This window comes from Kwoniella bestiolae, chromosome 4, assembly GCF_000512585.2.
Source record: "Kwoniella bestiolae CBS 10118 chromosome 4, complete sequence".
In the NCBI taxonomy this organism is placed as follows: domain Eukaryota; kingdom Fungi; phylum Basidiomycota; class Tremellomycetes; order Tremellales; family Cryptococcaceae; genus Kwoniella; species Kwoniella bestiolae.
In genome coordinates, this window is record NC_089244.1 from 1,372,952 (window position 1) to 1,390,056 (window position 17,105).

Below are 17,105 nucleotides of genomic sequence, written 5' to 3' on the forward strand. Positions count from 1 at the left end.
TTTTCACATTTCCTCTACTTCTGTAGCTTGTTGATTACTATATGTAACTCGGATAGATTATCCTCTATAGATTGATACATCTGTATATCTATGTTATGCTATTGTATATTGCATATGGTCTACTTCAATCCCACTCTAGCTTCTTCCTCGTTCACAGCAACTCGCAAGCACTTCATACCCAGCTCAAACCACTTTTCTTGACTGACCGTCAATTTCTTGCCTCTCAACCTCGTTGACATGGCCGCAGCGAATTGTTCTCGTAGCAATTTGATGGCGATTGCTGTCTTTGGTGATACATGATAACGGATCTTTCGATCCAGGTGCAAAGATGATGCCGGTATCTGAGCACAGGAAGTCTCAGTCAGAGCCTCAATGAAAGGGGGAGGACCACGGACTTACCCTGAAGTCAGCTACATCTCCACATAGTAATGCCAAAGCTTTATCATCGACAGGTCCTGTTTCCCAGGCGTATAACCGCTTAGATTGCATGATCGTAAAGTAGGCTAGGTAGTTGGTACCGAAATCGGATCTTGGCACTTTGAAATTGACTGAGCTGGGATGCTGGTAGCCAATTGCTGGTCAGTGGTTTGCGCTCAACCATCTCGACAACGACAGAGACACTGACTATAGCTACGGGCTGTTGATTGATGATGGTCTTCAATCCACCACCAGACGATGGATCCAACGAAAGGAGTTTCGGATATAGACCAGCTGCCAACGCGCCGCCCAGTATGTTGACATCCGCTCCATTGACATTGAAGTCGGAAGGCACGCTGACGAATCGAGTACGAACGCCGCGAGAGAACCGAGCTCTTCATCATCGACCGTGTCAGCTATGCACATTCTTGACATCTTCACGAAACACTCACTGGCTGACTTCGCGACGCTGTTCGGGTGTGGCGTCGACAAACGACGAGTCGACAAGATAGCTATGTTGATCGTCAGTGTAGGTTTCTCCTGTTAGGGGAAGAATCGATGACTCACGCTAGTAGCTGTTGCCTGAGCTCTTCGATTTGTTGCAGATTCTGCGAAAAATGAAATTCAGTCCAAGCTCGAAGAGTCTATTCATGACTTGCCAGAAACAAACTAACCTGTAGCGATACAAAGTTTTTCTTACAAAACACTCTAACGAAATTAGGATTCTCCGAAGCTTTCCTAAAACTGTCAAACACATTCGCGATAGTCAAGAAATCGCTGTTCCCGACCGCGAAGCTTTTCTTGGCATTCTCAGCTTGACTCTCGAAGCCGAACGGAGTGACAAAGGGTGATTTTGAGTTGAGCGTAGCAGCTATGGTCAAAGCTGGATCGAGGCATCTCATCATCGCTGCCACCAACAGGAATTTCCCTAGGTGAACATCCATGGGGAGTTTGGATAACAATCGTCCCATAGGTGTGATATCTTCGTTCGTCGTCAGTGCCTTCACTTCGACAAGGGAAGCAATAGCACGTTGGATATTGACAGGGGACGGTGGATCTAGCGCCTGTAGAAGGACAGACTCGATGGTTTTGCCGAGTGGTCCTTTGAGGATCTTGATTCTTAATGCGAGATCTTGGAGAGATAGACGCAACATTTCGGGTATAGGGTGTTCGGCAAGCTGATCCAAAATAGTCAGCGTATGACCAAAGACGCGCCATTGGATCGAACACACCTGAGTATCATGTCTAGCTTTAGTGAACAAATGAAAGGCCAGACCCTCCTGGACTCGACCCGCTCGACCTCGCCGCTGTTTAGCATTACTTCGAGCGATGTACGTTTCGACCAATCGCGATAATTGACGTTTCTCATCGTATCTATCGAGATAGCTTGTCGGCGTTGATCGTACCTTTGAGTGACAACCAAATACTCACCGCATCTCTCGATGTTTACCGCTGTCAATGACACAGGTTATATCGGGAATGGTGACACCGGTTTCTGAGAGCAAATCAGAATCAGCATCGAATATCGCGTTGAGAAAAGTATAACATACCAGCAATGTTTGTGGCTGAGAGTGGAAAAGGCATAATGGTCAGCATATTCTACCATATCCCGGGAGGCAAAGAGGCAGAAGATATCGCCCACAAATGACAATCTTCCTAACTCCTTTCGGAGGTATATCAAACACCGCACTTTGTCCTTCTGAACTAATCGTAGAATGCAAGGGATAGACGACAAACTCGTTACTACCAAATGCAGGATGAGATTGAAGCGTATCAGTCAACTTTCTGATTTCCGCCAAACCAGGCATGAACACCAAAGTAGCTTGTGAGAACGGTACAAGCGTTTGATCTTCGTAACATATCTTTTCGAGAAGCCGAACAATAAGGTCATAGGGTATTCGTCTTGAATCTAGTAAATTTAATGTCGATACCGTCTTCGAAGAATATTTTGTGGAAGACAATTTGGCAGGATTGGATGACCGACTGGTACCATCTGCGTCTTCGTCATCTGAAGGATCGGAATCGGATTTCGCACCTTCTTCGTTCCATTCTACCATTTGACCAGCAGGTTTGAAATTTCTCCCTCTAATAGCGTATGGAGAATCTTCCTCAATTTGCCAATCTGACAACTGAACCGCATCTTCGAGGTAGTTGACCTGAACGGGGAAGGTTCTTCCTGGCACAGAAAGGAAAGGACAGCCACCAAAGAAGTTGGATATTTTCTCTGCATCTACCGTGGCTGACATGAGGACCACCTTCAGATCTTTCCGTTGTTGAATTAGATTCTTGAGGACGATTAGAAGGAAATCGGATTCAATAGATCTTTCGTGCACTTCATCAATAATGATATGAGTGACTTCATCGAAGGCTGTTCCTTTCGATCCGCCTGAGGATCCACCTTCGAGCATACGAAGTGCAATACCATTGGTTACAAAGGCCAGGCGTGTTGCCGCAGACACTTTAGCTTCTAACCGTATAGAGTAGCCGACTAGAGACGAGTTGGTACCCATCGCGCCGGCGGAATCACCCAATTCTTGTGATACTCGCTGAGCAAGCGATATAGCACTGATTCTTCTTGGTTCGGTAACGTAAATTTTACACGGTTTACCCTTGGATAGCTGATCTTCGAGGATAAAAGATGGGAGTTGAGTCGATTTACCACAACCAGTCTCTCCACTAAGCACTATTATTTGAGACTCATCGAGTGCAGATACTATCTGCTCTCGGAAAGAAGCAATGGGCAGAGTGTTCCGCTGTTGAAGCATCTTCTGATATGCGGGTGAGTTTCGACGTTCGTGAAAATCATCTTGTAGTTTTTGTGAGAAGCGGTCGACTGGTTCTTGATCACTTCGTATAGTCGGTGTGCTTGTTCCGGTAGTAGTGCTTTTGGCAGTGATATCTACTTTTGACTCTACCGGAGGTCCCACTGCCTTTTTCTCGTACAAGCTTTTTATTTTGGCCCATACTTCCCTTTTGCCCACATCTTCCTGATCTTTTCTCTTGAGTTCTAATTCTTCCCATAACTCTCTATAATCAGGTGGCATAGTCCTCCAATTGATGCCGGTGAGCGTTCCATCACCCGATAGATCGTTGATTGCAAGGGTTGAAACGTAATTCTCAGCTTCGGCCATATCGTTACAAGCGATGTCGTCCATACGCCAGACTTTCCTTCTACCAGTAGACCAGCGGATCTCGAGTCCAGCTCGAGCGGCACGACTTCCGCCAGATAGCTTAGCGTAGGTGAATACAGCTTGTTTCGATTGTTTGGTGACAACCGACTTGAGTATGTTCTTTGGTATGTTTCCGGCAAAGGAAGATTTTGGAATCGCCATGGATCGAACGGTTATCGACGTGTATGACTCGACAGGCTCTTCGTTTTCAAGGGGCTCCGCCGGCTCATCCAACATACCTCCAAACAATCCACCTTCTTCTTCATCTCCGGATCCGCTAAATATGTCATCGTTCCTAGGTGGATTGTCATCTGGTGTAGATGCGCAGGATTCTGGTTGATTCTGGTCACCTTCGATGGGTTTGATAGATGTACCCTTCAATCTAGCAGCAAGGGCGGCAGCGTCTCGTTGTGATTTGAGGGATTTGAAAATGACATCTGTACTTGCGTTAGCTTGGCTCGGTGGGACAGGGATGAATGATTTGGCTTACCAGCGTCTTTTCGGCTAAACATGTAATCCTTCTCCGTCTTTCCTATCTTGTCCTTCAATTGCCTGATCTCAGGTGTCTCCAAGATTACTCCGCTCCCTTTGCCCTTCTTCCCCTTTGCCTTGGCTCCTCCTGCCGCAGATTTGAGGGTGTCTAGCTCAAGTGATAATCTTGCCCAAGTCTCGTTGACCTTATTCGAGTCAAAATCGTCGTCTGACTCGGATTCTGAAGCAGCTGAAGAGTCGAGGGATTGGAAGAGAGAAGTAAGACCGGCCGAAGCAGTGGTATCGAATGAGGTAGATGGTTGAGGAGCTTTGGGTTTGGGTATTTCAGGTGGTGGAGGTGGACTCTCCGACCTAGGCAGTTCTAACAATGGTACTTCCGGCTGAGGCAAACTCGGTTCTTTAGTGGTACAAATCAGCTATCTCCATCTGTGCATCATAGAAATCAATCACACACCTTCCTTTCTTGCATACTCTCCCTTCTGGAGACACTCATCTTCGGTCAAATGAGTCCACATCTGCGCGGATTTAGCACTTCCGACAGCAATCACAGGATAAGGAAGATGATCGACTTACCCATTCTAAAGCTTCTTCCCAGGAATCACTTTCGCTCAGCCCTTCCAGCAAACATTGCTCAATCCTCTCGTCCCTAAAGCCAAGCTTCTTCAAGATATGGTAAATGATATAAAAGCGTAACAGACTCTTCTCAGTGTCTTGCCCTGGACTGGTGGAAGGTATAGTTTTGGTTGTTATTTGCGACGTGTCTATAAGAGCAAGAGGATCAGACCATGATATGATGCAGCTATATCAGGAACCGTTACCTTCTGCTATCTTCCCATTCTCCAAAAAGGCCAAATCTAACACCTCATCCCGTACTTTTTCGTCCAGTTCCAATTTAGGGAACGAAGTCGCCAGTCTACGATCGTATTCGATAGTCTGCTCCGATACATCAGTGAGGCAGGAAGTTGCCGAGACGGATCCCACTTACCTTGATTAAACGTGAGACTTCCTTCTCTCCTTTTTCATGCAGCTTGTCCACCAGAGACTGCAAAGCTGCTTTTTCGATAGCCCCTTCATCCTCCCAGTCTGCTTCGCCGTCAACTGGCTTTGAAACTTTAGCGTCCTCGACTGATGTATCCTTGTCTTCTGTCTCAGTCTGGACTCTATCTTTGGCAGCCTCTATAGCTTCCTTCTGTTCCTGGGCGGGAGGAGGCGCTGGTTCAGGTTTTTTGGAAGCTGTCGAAGTGGTAGCGAAACCCCTTTGAACGGCTGAGAGGGTTGTTAGTGTGTATGATACCTCGGTTGTTAAGAGCTTTACTCACGCTTCAATGACATCTTTTTCTTCCCCATTCTGAAGAGAATTTTAGAATGAGGGCAGTGCAAGCAAGCACGATCAAATGTAGTGAGCTGAACGACGAGAAATTAAAGTAGTCGAGTAGTTGTAGAAAGATGGTTTGCTTTCATGAGATGGATGATGCTGAAAATGAAAGTGAGAGGTACAATGGCAGTGGAGCCCCACAGTGACATGAGATGGCGGAGTACTCCGCTTTCAAGTATACAATCAGGTGTGTTGTTATTGCATAAGCATATAACATATGTTGATATTAGCAATCACCACCTGTACTAACCTACATTTGCCACTCTCCTTCCCACTTCTCTCCTCCCCCTCCCTGGTCATATGTCGACATAACTTCTTCCATCCCTTCTGTATCTTACCAATCCCATTACAGACATTCCGCTTACCCATCACATCATATCAAGCTCAGCCCAACATGGTATTATAAATTTGACACACACACAGCTCTTCCTCTTCTCGTTTATACTTCTTCCCAATTCAACCGATTGACCAGCCAAAGCTCAACTGCGATAATCACAAACTCAGCGATGCCCAAGAGGAAGTGTGCGCCATGCGACTCCCTTCCCGCACCACCCATCCAGTTAGGCTCGCTTGACGCCGCTCTCGATCTCCTAGCGTGCGATACATTCACAAGGTTGGAAGGTGTCACTGCCAAATTCGAGGCATGTGCCAAAGTCAAATTGGAAGAAGGGGTAGTGAAAGCGAGATGGGAGGAAGCTGTCAAGCGATATTGGGTCATGAAGTCGATGGATGATCTGTGCTGCACTGCGAGGAAGGTGGCTGCAAAGAACATGGATGGGGATAAGATGGAGGAAGACGGTGATACTCAAGCAGGTCAGTGAACGTATCACAAATCCCATTTCTTTGCTGACAAATCGGATGTATAGATGGGGAAAGACAAGATGGGAGTGGTCGACCTCTACCGAACCGACATCATATAGGTGCAGTGGCTACCCATCAGCTGAACGCAGAGGAAGAAAGAGAATGGAGAAGATGGAACCCTAAAATAGGAGACGTCGTACTCGTCGAAACGGCTGAAGATGGCTTTTGGCCCGGTAAAGTAGGTTCACCATATCTCGTCTCAAGTATGGTACTTATGCTGATCAAACACCCAGATCATCGATAAGAAGACCTTCTTTCAAGGTAGGACAGTACCCCGAGGGAATCATTTCTTTCCTGTCAGAGTATACCACGAAGATATGCCTCCGTGAGTTATGATGAGCAACTCAACACTGTATGCCCCCAGGCGGCGCAGTACAATGCGGAAAGAGTCCGAGCTATACGCTTATCTTCGATATTACTCAGCATCATCACCGTCAAAGCTCGATTGGTACCCCTCACTCTTCGTCCGACCCCTCCTCTCCTAGCTGCTCCAGCCCTACTCAGCGCATATCACCATGCCGCCAACCCTACCACCTTCGATATGCTAGCTTCGGCTAGGGAGTCTCTAGCGGCCCATACCCGAACTCATCCTGGTGTAGGAGACGAGCCAGATCGTGCTCAGATAAAGGCTGATAAAGATGCATGGAACAAGACGGTCAATTGGGTAATGAATGAAAGGAGAATAGAGAAGCTCAGGACGGTCAGCGAAGAACGAGACAAACAGTTGAAAATGGTAATCAAGAGTGATGTGTTGGAAGGAAAAGGGGAAGGTTGTGATCGATCTTGCGATGGAGAAGAGATGTCCAATATATTTGGACCGAAGAAGAGGCGAACATTCACCTCTGGATTTGAGGAGAACAGGAATTCTCCTGGTGCTGCAAATCCTTCGACCAGTATCTTTGGTCCGATCAGTACGAACGGTGGTGGTCCCTCTACACCGCAGAGAACAGCTTCCCCATCCCTCGCATCACTCATCCGACCCAACCTTTCGACTCCTCAAAGGCCCAATTCACCTCGTCGATCGACGCGCGAAAAGCGTCGAGGGGCAATATACGTGGGTATGGGCGAATCCAGCCCTCGAGGTCGGGGCGGTACCTACACACCGCCTAGAATCTTACCTTCAGGGGACGAAACAGCTGTCCGAAGTTCGGGTTCCCCCGTACCTACTCTCCAGCGATTCGATTTTGTCAGTCCGTTAGGTCCGGTCAAACAAGGTAAACTTACAAACGGTTTTAACGGTCATGCCGACGGCAACACCGACCCTCCACCAGTGATGTTTGGTAATATAGGTAGAAGTGGGAGTCTGGAAGTGGTAAGAGAAGAGGAAGGCGAGGAGGATGGATGGATGGTAGTGGAGAAGAAGAAAGGGAGGAGAAGAGCTGGATCTGAACCTGCTGCAGAGAAGAAAGAAATGCAGTCGACGGATTCTTCGGCCAACGGTTCGACCAGAGATGAGGAGATGATGGAAACGTAATTCGTCATCACTGTTTTTACTATTCAATAGATGGAATGTTGTTTATAGGTTGTACGACCATATATCTAAGCTGATTATATCCCAGCAGATCATAGCAGATAATCTGATATGTTTATTTATATATCCACATGGTTGTTATCCCCATCATGTAGTGACTGCTGAATGTCATCATTTGGTGGGTTATTGTCATGTCGGCCATGTCCGCTTATGATTCGTTTGTTGATCCGATTCTGGAGATTCGCCAAAAGTTGAAAACCGGTTTCATGCTTGAAGGTGATGATTCTTGCTGCTCTTGTCAATCTGTCCCCTCAACAACGCTGCTATAGCTGATGCTCAACCTCTTCCGACGAGCAATCATGTCTACTCCGCACATCGCCAAGCAAAGACCTGTAGTCGCCGTGATAGGCACGACAGGTGTCGGTAAATCCAACTTGGCCGTTGCTTTAGCTCAGTCCCTTGGTCGATCACCTCGAACTGCAAACGGCAGTGGCATTCCGCTAGATGGAGCACCATATCCTGCTGTAGTCCTCTCAGCCGACTCTATGCAACTTTACAAAGGGCTGGATGTCATCACGAATAAAGTGACGGAAGAGGAAAAAGGAGGAGTGGAACATTGGGGATTGGATATGGTATCACCAGGACAAGGAGGAAGTTGGGAAGTGGGGAAATGGTGCAATGAAGCGGATAAGAAGGTGAGCACATTTACTTCTATCAGTGTGGTGCCATGGTGCTTGCGGTACATCCCTGAAAAAGCGAAGCTCATCAGTACCACTTGATAGTAGATTGCTACTTTGCCTGAAAATTCTTTGCCTATCGTATGCGGAGGTACTCATTACTTCATCCAACATTTCCTCTTCCCTCCACCAGAACTATCTTTCGATAGACCAACGACACCATCCGCCAAAGGGAAATCTCCAGTAGACCCATCGGCATTGAGGTGGACACCTCCTGGACCACGTCCACCCATTCCAGAAACGCTAGAACCAGAGATGATCAGGTTATTGGACACCTTCTGGAATACCACCCCGGAATGGCCACAAAGTGTCACAGACAATAACGCTGAGACACCTGCGGAACCATCGAGCTCAAAAGCCAGTAGACCAACAATTTACGAAGACGCTCAATTACTTGCATTGCACCAGCTGTTATGCGCATTGGATCCGAAAGAAGGTGGGAGATGGCATTGGCGTGATGGACGCAAGGTCAGGAGAGGTCTGGAGAGATGGTGGGAGCGTGGTGGCTCTATAGAATCTGCTCCTCAGACAACTGACGGTCCACAAGCTGGCGTGGATGCTAAGGGGAGGCGAGCAAGGTAGGTTTGGGCTTACTTGTCTGAGAAACCGAATGAGAGATTGCTAAATAATCTAGTAGATTTCGGACTCTCATTTTCTGGGTGTATGAGCCACTCGAAAGCTTACGACCTCGTCTGGACAAGCGGGTTGATAAGATGGTCGAGGTGAGTTTAGCGGTATGGTACTGAATATGAGAAGTAGCTAACAAATATGCGCAGAACGGTCTGCTAAGGGAGATATCCGAGTTGAGGGACATTGCGAAACAGATATATGGAACAACAGAAGCTACAGATCACACTGAAGGCATATTTCAGTCGATTGGTAAGCTTCATTTCAACTTTGGGTATCAAGGCCATCCCCCGACTGACGTGGTATCTACGAGTAGGATACAAGGAGTTCTCGTCATTAGCACTACCCCAGCCTCAGCCGACATCTGACTCGGCGTATGGTCCCGCTTTGGAACGGACAAAGCTTTCAACACATCAGTATGCCAAATCGCAGTTGAAATGGATCAAGAAACAGCTATTACCTGCTGTCAAGGAGGCGAAATCACTTGGAGGAGATGTCGGGGTGTATGTTGTAAATGGTGGAGAAAAGGGAGTTGAGCCAGCTTTGAACGTGTTTCGGGGTAAGTGACCGTTCAGAATGCTTCGTAACACTTGTGCTGACTTCCGAGACAACTCGATTCCAGCTTTCATGACGGGGCAGCAGTTGCCTAAAGCTGAGGACGTCGGTCATGCGGACACTCCTTCATTGCTGGATGTTCTCAATGATCACGGTTCAAGCAAAGTGCCGGATACAGCTGAGTAGGTTGGATTTGAATTCGGAATGAGCAATCAACCTGACTCGTTCTATTCCCCTTAGCCGACAAGATATCAACGCTCGACGGGATTGTGAAGCCTGTTCTACAATTGGTCGTCCATACTCTCTTAGCGTGAAAGAGTGGGATGCCCATGTCAAGTCGAGATTCCATAAGAGGTGAGCTCTTTAGTATCAGAATCGCAATGTTAGGGGGCTGATGTGGATATTGTCTGCAGAAATGCCAATCCCGTCAAAAGGGATAAAGATGAGTGGATTGCGCAGCAGCGAGCACAGGGAGAAGCAAAGCGTGCGGAGAGGGACCGCTTGAAGGGGGAGCTATCTGCTCTGAAGCTGCAGCAGGAACAGCTGAAGGACGATAACAGCATTGTATAGCTCCATGCATCACTCGCATGCTCATATAGCAGTTGTATAGGAATGCCACAACAGACCATCCAGAGATTCATTTATGATTGTACCTGACTGACCAAAAAATACTAACTCCGGTTTGTTCCGGTGATGGTGCCCATCCACGTGGCTTGTTCATGGTCCCATCAGTAAAAGGGGATCAGCGAATAGAAAGTGAAGAATATGACATTCATCCCATACATTACACATCTGCAGCTAACATCTCTAATTCACTCTTTCTTACCATCGTTATCACCATCGTTGACATCACCACTCATCACTCAGATCACCTGTAGCCATGTCAACCTCACTTGTACGACAGAGCCTCTTCCGAGCGGTAGCCAAGCGTGAGTTGGGATCCATAGTGATGGTCAACATCGAAAGGATGCAAGGATTGCTGACTCGTATTCGACGTGTATAGCCTCGATGCTTAGGGCTTCCGCTCCTGGCTTGATGCTTGCTCAACGAAGGTCAGTGACTCCTATGCGATGACGCTAGATGTAGATAGGAGGAGCAGGATCAGGTGCAGGCGGGACAGTGTGATAGATACGGTCGGAAGAACAAATGGGGATACCCGACCGTGGAGGCTGAGGAGGATCGGACAGGCCCATGATTGGGCATCATGGGGGATGAGCTGACTCAGCTCTCTGTTCGCGATACAGGTTCGCTTCCACCCAGAACATGACCCCAGCGGAGAGTATTTCATACCTCAACGCTCAGCGACAACACCGACCCAACTCTCCTCACGCTCAAATCTACCAACCTCAAGTATGCCCAAAATCCTCTTTTTTCCAGTGTCTGTAACATTACACTTGTCCGAATGCTTACTTCCATCTGGCTTCCTCAGATCACATGGATTCTCTCGATCGCCAACAGAGTGACCGGTGTCGCCCTCTCCGGAGCTCTATACGCTGGTGCCCTCGCATACCTCCTCCACCCCGTTTTCCCCATCATCGACTCTGCTCACCTCGTCTCCCTCGTTGCTGATTTACCAACATGGGTTAAGGGTGGTCTCAAGTTCCTCTTTGCTGTGCCATTCACTTTCCACACTTTCAACGGTATTAGACATTTGGGATGGGATATCGGAAAGGGTGAGTGGGATGTCCAGTCTTTGACTTGAACACCATCGAATATGATTTGGAGAGGGGGATTAGAAAGTGTTCGAGAAGTATACGAGTAAGACGGCTGACTTATTTACTTGAATTAGGTCTCACCATCAAGGGTGTGTATGCTACCGGTTACACTGTCATGGCCGCTACCGCCATCTCAAGTATCTACCTTGCTTTCTTTGTATAAGTAAACACTAGTCAGGTAATCATGGGTGACAAACCAGCCGTGTGTACAGGTGAAAAGTGATGGTGGTGATCTCGGGTTTCTTCGTTATATTTGTTAACGCACGACGTCTCACACGTCTAGGTGATGTATTCGTATGATGTCCATTGTGCATCGCAAAGCAGTGGTACAACATGTCTGTCGAGATCCATGAATAGCAAGCCAGATATTATCTGAACCACGCTCCAACCCCTACTCCAGGGCCATCACCACCCTCAGCAGCATGCCACCATCCCTCAGGTATCAAGACCGATTCTCCTTCCTTCAGTTTCACAGCGCATGCATCATCCATGGTAAATGCCTGTTTCAACTGTGTCTGACACGTATCCAGTATACCTTGAGGTAAGTCGGCGAGATCATCAGTATTGCTTGAGTCTGAGAATACACGGGATACCGGGATAGGTATCTGTGAGGTATTGGTGTGTCTCGCGAGATTCGACGGTGAAAGATATTGAGCTGCTTCAGGAGGTAGGACGTGAAACGTTTTATTGCCCAGTACTGTATGATTCGTCTATCAGCAATACCCCATGATGGTCCAGTGTCACTCACTCTGAGAGTATAGCCCCACATAGGGGTCTTTATGGAACGGTGTGAAGCTCTTCTCTGGGCCTATCCAGACTGTCCTCCTGTACAGACTCTTCTCCTTGCCCATGTAGAAATGGGGTAATGGGGGTACCGATTCTGCTAGCTTTGGCGAGTTGTCTAACAGATCGGATTGAGCCAGATACGCGGATGGTAGTTGCGACTTGGGTATGGATGAAGGTATCTGATCGAAGATGAATGCGTCTAGGAACATGCCTACACGCAGGAGTGATGTCAGTCAGTGCGAGCAATATAACTTACCAACACGATGCAGGGCTTACCAAAACCCATATGAACTCTTTGCCAATCAGGATGCAGATACCCTCTACCCTTCTTGCCCAGCTCAATCTCCACTGCCCTCTCCTCCCCTACCGCCTCTCGCATTGCACGCAGCTGATCGGATGATCGCCATTGGGTAAGAGCAGGCCATGAGGTGATGAGCCCCGTGAGGTGCAGTGGGTGGGCGTGACACTTCGTCAGATGCTCCTGTAGCTGGGTCGGTGTTATTGAAGCGATTGACCGGGCCGTTCGTATCAGCGAGCTCATGGTCAAGTCAGAGAGGGGATATCTAAGGGAAAAAAGAGGAAGGATGTAGGGGAGAAGATGGAAATGACGAGGATCGATGGAGTGGAGGTTGATCAACCTCTCCAACTTTTTGTTTACAGAATTAGTTTTGCCAGTCGAGCATCATCGTGTGTCCTTTTCATCTTTCTGCTTGACTGTATATTCGTGGAAACTCCTGGTATACGTATCTACATCATCCTAGACTATCTGTTATACATCCGATACACCCAAAGCCAAGACGAACGCCGAATATCTCGAAAGCTGCTCTCATAATGGCCTCGACACCTGACCGAGAAAAGCTGGAAGTGGAATCGCCTAAAGCCAGAGAGGCCCGTCTGGGTGAGCTTCTTTGTCTTGACTTTAACATCCTCGTGCACCTCGGCTGACAGCATAAAATATTGTTATCAGGAAATCTGCTGTCCAGCATATCTTCTCCGTCTGCAGAATCACTCCTCCCAAGCCCAAATCCCATACCGAGCAGACCTTCCGCTGTACCAGAGAGCGATGGTGGGTTATCTGTGCGATATCTCGTGGGATGGTCAGTATGGCTGACCCTCTTCTCCTGCCCTTCATGCAGTGCTGGCACGGGCGAGGGCTTTCCTCCCGATGTTTCAGGCATCAAATCAAGAACTACTGGCAGCAGCTGCCAAAAACCCTGATTCAGTAAATATCGAGAAGATCAATGGGAGTCAGGCGATTGCTATGGTACGTCTGAAATCAATGACGCCTTATCGCTCTCAACACTGACGGTAAGCTGACATCGTGAGAAAATGTTGTAGGATCTGGGATTGGGAGTGTTCGATGCTCCGAAAGACTCGAAAAGCGACTTGGGACCGGAAGTGAACAGTAAACCACCAGCTGATTTAGCCGTTGGAGAAGAACATGAAGATAGCGAAAGCGATGACACAACCTCAAGCAATAGTAGTGGAAGCAGTGAAGACGAGAGTGATGACGGGAAGAGCAATCCATCTGCTAGTGCGGATCAGTCAGAGAAGCTTTATCCTCGAGCTTCAGCAAGCTAGGGAGCATTGTCTGTGTACTCCACTACGTGTAACATAATATTCTTCATGAAACGACAATGTATGACATCTTATGATAGATGGAATGGTGATGTCTGAGAGAATCTCCTTGGCTCCCATCTACGGCCATAGAATCCAGAAAACATCGTATCCCGTCAGCTCTGCGCAATGAACCTGGATATCGCTCGGGTAGTACCAAGCTGGGGGACCACTTGGGAACACAGAGTGCTGTAGTTTTTTGCTCGGCTACTTGCATGCTCTCTGTCCTTCATGCACCCTAATGCTGCACCCTGTCGGCCGTGAGCTGGCAGAGTAGTCATCAAACAACTTGTGAAAGGTCGAACGACATCTGATACGATGCAGCTGAGCCATGAACATACACATATATATACAGTGTATGTTTTATATTCCGTCGGATTTGTCAACGACAACAACATCATCATCATCATCATCACATCCACGTCGCGTCATATAGAGATAGATGATTTTGGATTGTCGTTTCTTTTGTCAATTCGTATGGAGCTTTTCTAATTTAAACAGCAATCCCAGCTACACTCGAGACAGCGCGATGGAGAGGAACAAGGTATGGACTCATCTTCAGTCCTATCGAGGTATCATCGCTGTTGGGACTGCTCTTCGTCTGGCTCTTTTTCTTGGAGCTTCATCGCTCTGTCATGCGCTGGAACGACGGCCCGAGCTGTCCACTCCGTTAACATCGATACGGAGTTGTAAGTGGTAACATCTCCGTAGACTGGAGGTGAAGCTCACATATCCATCATAGTGAAAGAAGGAGTGTACATACACGAGAGGGGAACGAACCCATATGACGGAGGAGTATTCTACCATGTGAGCTGGACCATCTGAAATAAACGCGACCGATAGCTTACCTTTCAACAGTCTCCGATCTACCTCGCCGCCTTGACATACATAATATCAGCCTCGTCCCACTTTTTCACTGCCATAACATGGACAATAGCCGATGTAGCCAGTAGTATAGCTTTGATAAACGTATGGAGATCTAGGAGTGGAGTATCAAATCAGAAAAGGGAATGCCTGATCACCGCATTGTGAGCTCTGTTAACAAAGAGATATTGCTCCATGCTAACCAAGATCCAGATACCTCTTCAACCCGTATACTTTGCTATCCTGCTTGGCAAGATCTACAACATCGCTGGATAATGCAATCTTACTCAACGCTATAGCATCTGCTGCCAATGGTGAGTCAACGACTTCCGAAGAGTCGGTGTGCTCAATCGAGGTTATGCTCTAGGTCAAGCGTTACCTGCGACTATTCTGCTATCCCTTGCGACGCATACATCCTTGTATCCTCTACTCCTACTACCTCCGCTCGTAATGCTTCTCGAGCAAACGAAGAAGTCCCGTCAGAAGTCATCGGTGTATTCAACCCTCATCACATTCATCACCTGCTTCGCTGCTCTCGCTGGACTCAACATACTGATGGCAGATTATAGTTGGATTGGGCAGACATGGGGAGTCATGTGAGTCTCTCTCGAGTATATACGCCAGTATACCGACTGATCAGATTGAGCAGCATCAACGTCACGGATCTGACACCGAACGTGGGCATGTGGTGGTACTTCTTCACCGAGATGTTCGATCATTTCCGGACATTCTTCCTGGGTGTCTTCCAGGTGAGCGCAAAAGTGCCTTGAATCAATGCTGATCCCGAACAGCTTCACAACCTCATCTACGTGGCTCCAATCTGCCTACGGCTCTCGGATGATCCCCTACTTGCAATCTTAGTTCTGGTAGGCATCATGGGGACATGGAAGAGTTATCCAACCTTAGGTGATATGGCATTATGGGCTGGGTTGTTGGGCTGTTTCCCAGAGATCGTTTCTAGTGAGTTGTGTGATCGACTGTCATTGTCAATCGTGCTGAAGAGGTTCTCCCAGATCTCCGACACCCCCTGTTCACTCTTACCGTCCACCTGTACACATCGATCCTCCTTCCCCTCTTGCATTCCCTCTGGCTCCTTACTGGCACGGGTAATGCCAATTTCTTCTACGCTGCCACGATGGTGTATGGTCTCAATGCGAGTCTAGCTGTGGTAGATGTAATGGGGGCTGGTCTGAGGGTAAAAGTGAAAAGGGATGCCACCGAGATGTTCTTAAAAGAGGATATTCAGAATGATCAGACGCAAGAGGCTACAAATCTAGAAGTGATAGATAAATTATGGGAAGGTAAGGGTTGGTCTGTCGTTCAGTTTACAGGTTCACTCTTTTGATGCATATGTAAATGGGTAAATTGATTATTACGGTCTAGTATAGTTGATCAGCTGGATTGCAAGAGGAGGATTACATGTTCCGAAGTACTCACAAGATAGTTGCAATGACTTTCCTTCCTTGTCCTCTTCCTCCCCATCCTGCTCCGCGATGTCTGAACTCTGCCAGGTAGATACCTTGCCATGTACCGAAGACCAAACTGCCTTTCGAGATGGGGAGGGTGACGGAGTTACCGATAAGGGAGGTTTTGAGATGAGATACGGAATCGCTACAAGCATGGTCAAATCGACATTTGAGTCAGATGGTATATAATCTTTTGGATGTGATGCCCAAACTCACTCGGGTCCTTCGTCCGTATGCTCCCAGGGTAATGACTCCGGAACGATAGTGTCCATCGCCATGTCCATGTCTACATCTTATATCAGCTTGATCCCCTGGGTGATTTAAGGTGATCTCTAGCTTACCTGTTCGAACGGTTCTGAAGCAAGAAGCTATCAGCTCGATGTAAGATTCGCATGTGGATGTCCACTCACGGATCGCAGTTCTCGTTGACCTGTAGTGATACACATTAGTCAGCGACTCGCTGTTATACGAGATCTTGAAAGCGAAATCCCACTCACCGTCAATCCAGCAGAGGTGTGAAGACAGTGCAAGGTGAAGATACCAATATCAACGCCTTTCAAACCTTCTTCACATTCCTTGAGTACATGACTGGTCACCTGTCACTTCATGAGCTCTGATCCTGCTAGAAGGACAAAATGACGTTTAACATACGAGGTGCATACCCTTGGTGTGGGCAGGGAGAGTGCTGATAATCGTCTGTGTCAGTGGCTGGCGTAATAAAGAATTGATCGAGTTCCCTCTTACAAGGTTTTTTGCCAGGGCATCGTGATGATATGTGTATAAGTATTGGGCCGCTCAAATTGAGGTTTCGATGTAGCTATGTATAAGTTCAGTCAAGCATTCAAACTCATCGCAACCTCATCAACACGAGCTCTTGTTCATATTCCCATAGTATTCCTGGCGACAAGATGAAGTCGGTGAGGTATGCATGACGTCACGATATATATCAAGA

General features: G+C 47.6%; 8 protein-coding genes and 1 non-coding gene across 9 annotated transcripts; 6 read left to right on the forward strand and 3 right to left on the reverse strand.

Moving 5' to 3' along the window:
• Positions 1 to 119: 119 nt before the first annotated feature.
• Positions 120 to 5,426, reverse strand: I302_106090 (uncharacterized protein; the record flags this gene model as incomplete). The annotated part of the gene is made up of 16 exons (XM_019191837.2): positions 120 to 341; positions 400 to 561; positions 626 to 812; positions 870 to 929; positions 985 to 1,025; positions 1,092 to 1,595; positions 1,650 to 1,791; positions 1,849 to 1,912; positions 1,968 to 1,982; positions 2,060 to 4,024; positions 4,078 to 4,476; positions 4,534 to 4,594; positions 4,653 to 4,840; positions 4,898 to 5,012; positions 5,065 to 5,345; positions 5,399 to 5,426. The coding sequence occupies 16 exons, from the start codon at positions 5,424 to 5,426 to the stop codon at positions 120 to 122; spliced, it is 4,434 nt and encodes a 1,477-aa protein (XP_019046467.2).
• A 534-nt stretch (positions 5,427 to 5,960) lies between these two features.
• On the forward strand, positions 5,961 to 7,789 carry I302_106091 (uncharacterized protein; the record flags this gene model as incomplete). The annotated part of the gene is made up of 4 exons (XM_019191838.1): positions 5,961 to 6,267; positions 6,321 to 6,493; positions 6,549 to 6,640; positions 6,739 to 7,789. 4 exons carry the CDS (start codon positions 5,961 to 5,963, stop codon positions 7,787 to 7,789), a joined length of 1,623 nt encoding a protein of 540 aa, XP_019046468.1.
• A 356-nt stretch (positions 7,790 to 8,145) lies between these two features.
• Positions 8,146 to 10,275, forward strand: I302_106092 (uncharacterized protein; the record flags this gene model as incomplete). Its single annotated transcript, XM_065870199.1, has 8 exons — positions 8,146 to 8,481; positions 8,572 to 9,101; positions 9,161 to 9,245; positions 9,300 to 9,402; positions 9,467 to 9,709; positions 9,773 to 9,887; positions 9,946 to 10,059; positions 10,119 to 10,275. The coding sequence occupies 8 exons, from the start codon at positions 8,146 to 8,148 to the stop codon at positions 10,273 to 10,275; spliced, it is 1,683 nt and encodes a 560-aa protein (XP_065726271.1).
• A 310-nt stretch (positions 10,276 to 10,585) lies between these two features.
• Positions 10,586 to 11,583, forward strand: I302_106093 (succinate dehydrogenase, cytochrome b556 subunit; the record flags this gene model as incomplete). The annotated part of the gene is made up of 5 exons (XM_019191840.2): positions 10,586 to 10,634; positions 10,709 to 10,757; positions 10,950 to 11,055; positions 11,135 to 11,378; positions 11,495 to 11,583. The coding sequence occupies 5 exons, from the start codon at positions 10,586 to 10,588 to the stop codon at positions 11,581 to 11,583; spliced, it is 537 nt and encodes a 178-aa protein (XP_019046470.2).
• Positions 11,584 to 11,788: 205 nt separating this feature from the next.
• On the reverse strand, positions 11,789 to 12,747 carry I302_106094 (uncharacterized protein; the record flags this gene model as incomplete). Its single annotated transcript, XM_019191841.1, has 3 exons — positions 11,789 to 12,117; positions 12,169 to 12,417; positions 12,483 to 12,747. The coding sequence occupies 3 exons, from the start codon at positions 12,745 to 12,747 to the stop codon at positions 11,789 to 11,791; spliced, it is 843 nt and encodes a 280-aa protein (XP_019046471.1).
• Positions 12,748 to 13,037: 290 nt separating this feature from the next.
• Positions 13,038 to 13,787, forward strand: I302_106095 (uncharacterized protein; the record flags this gene model as incomplete). Its single annotated transcript, XM_019191842.1, has 4 exons — positions 13,038 to 13,104; positions 13,174 to 13,272; positions 13,343 to 13,470; positions 13,545 to 13,787. 4 exons carry the CDS (start codon positions 13,038 to 13,040, stop codon positions 13,785 to 13,787), a joined length of 537 nt encoding a protein of 178 aa, XP_019046472.1.
• A 118-nt stretch (positions 13,788 to 13,905) lies between these two features.
• On the forward strand, positions 13,906 to 14,020 carry I302_106096. The gene has a single exon (XR_002022033.2). It is a non-coding gene; the product is annotated as a 5S ribosomal RNA (ribosomal RNA).
• A 332-nt stretch (positions 14,021 to 14,352) lies between these two features.
• On the forward strand, positions 14,353 to 16,032 carry I302_106097 (uncharacterized protein; the record flags this gene model as incomplete). The annotated part of the gene is made up of 8 exons (XM_019191843.1): positions 14,353 to 14,512; positions 14,566 to 14,630; positions 14,682 to 14,851; positions 14,901 to 15,001; positions 15,055 to 15,283; positions 15,337 to 15,436; positions 15,479 to 15,647; positions 15,701 to 16,032. The coding sequence occupies 8 exons, from the start codon at positions 14,353 to 14,355 to the stop codon at positions 16,030 to 16,032; spliced, it is 1,326 nt and encodes a 441-aa protein (XP_019046473.1).
• Positions 16,033 to 16,120: 88 nt separating this feature from the next.
• On the reverse strand, positions 16,121 to 16,917 carry I302_106098 (secondary thiamine-phosphate synthase enzyme; the record flags this gene model as incomplete). The annotated part of the gene is made up of 7 exons (XM_019191844.1): positions 16,121 to 16,298; positions 16,370 to 16,439; positions 16,495 to 16,508; positions 16,564 to 16,583; positions 16,651 to 16,749; positions 16,805 to 16,838; positions 16,898 to 16,917. The coding sequence occupies 7 exons, from the start codon at positions 16,915 to 16,917 to the stop codon at positions 16,121 to 16,123; spliced, it is 435 nt and encodes a 144-aa protein (XP_019046474.1).
• Between the last annotated feature and the right edge of the window lie 188 nt (positions 16,918 to 17,105).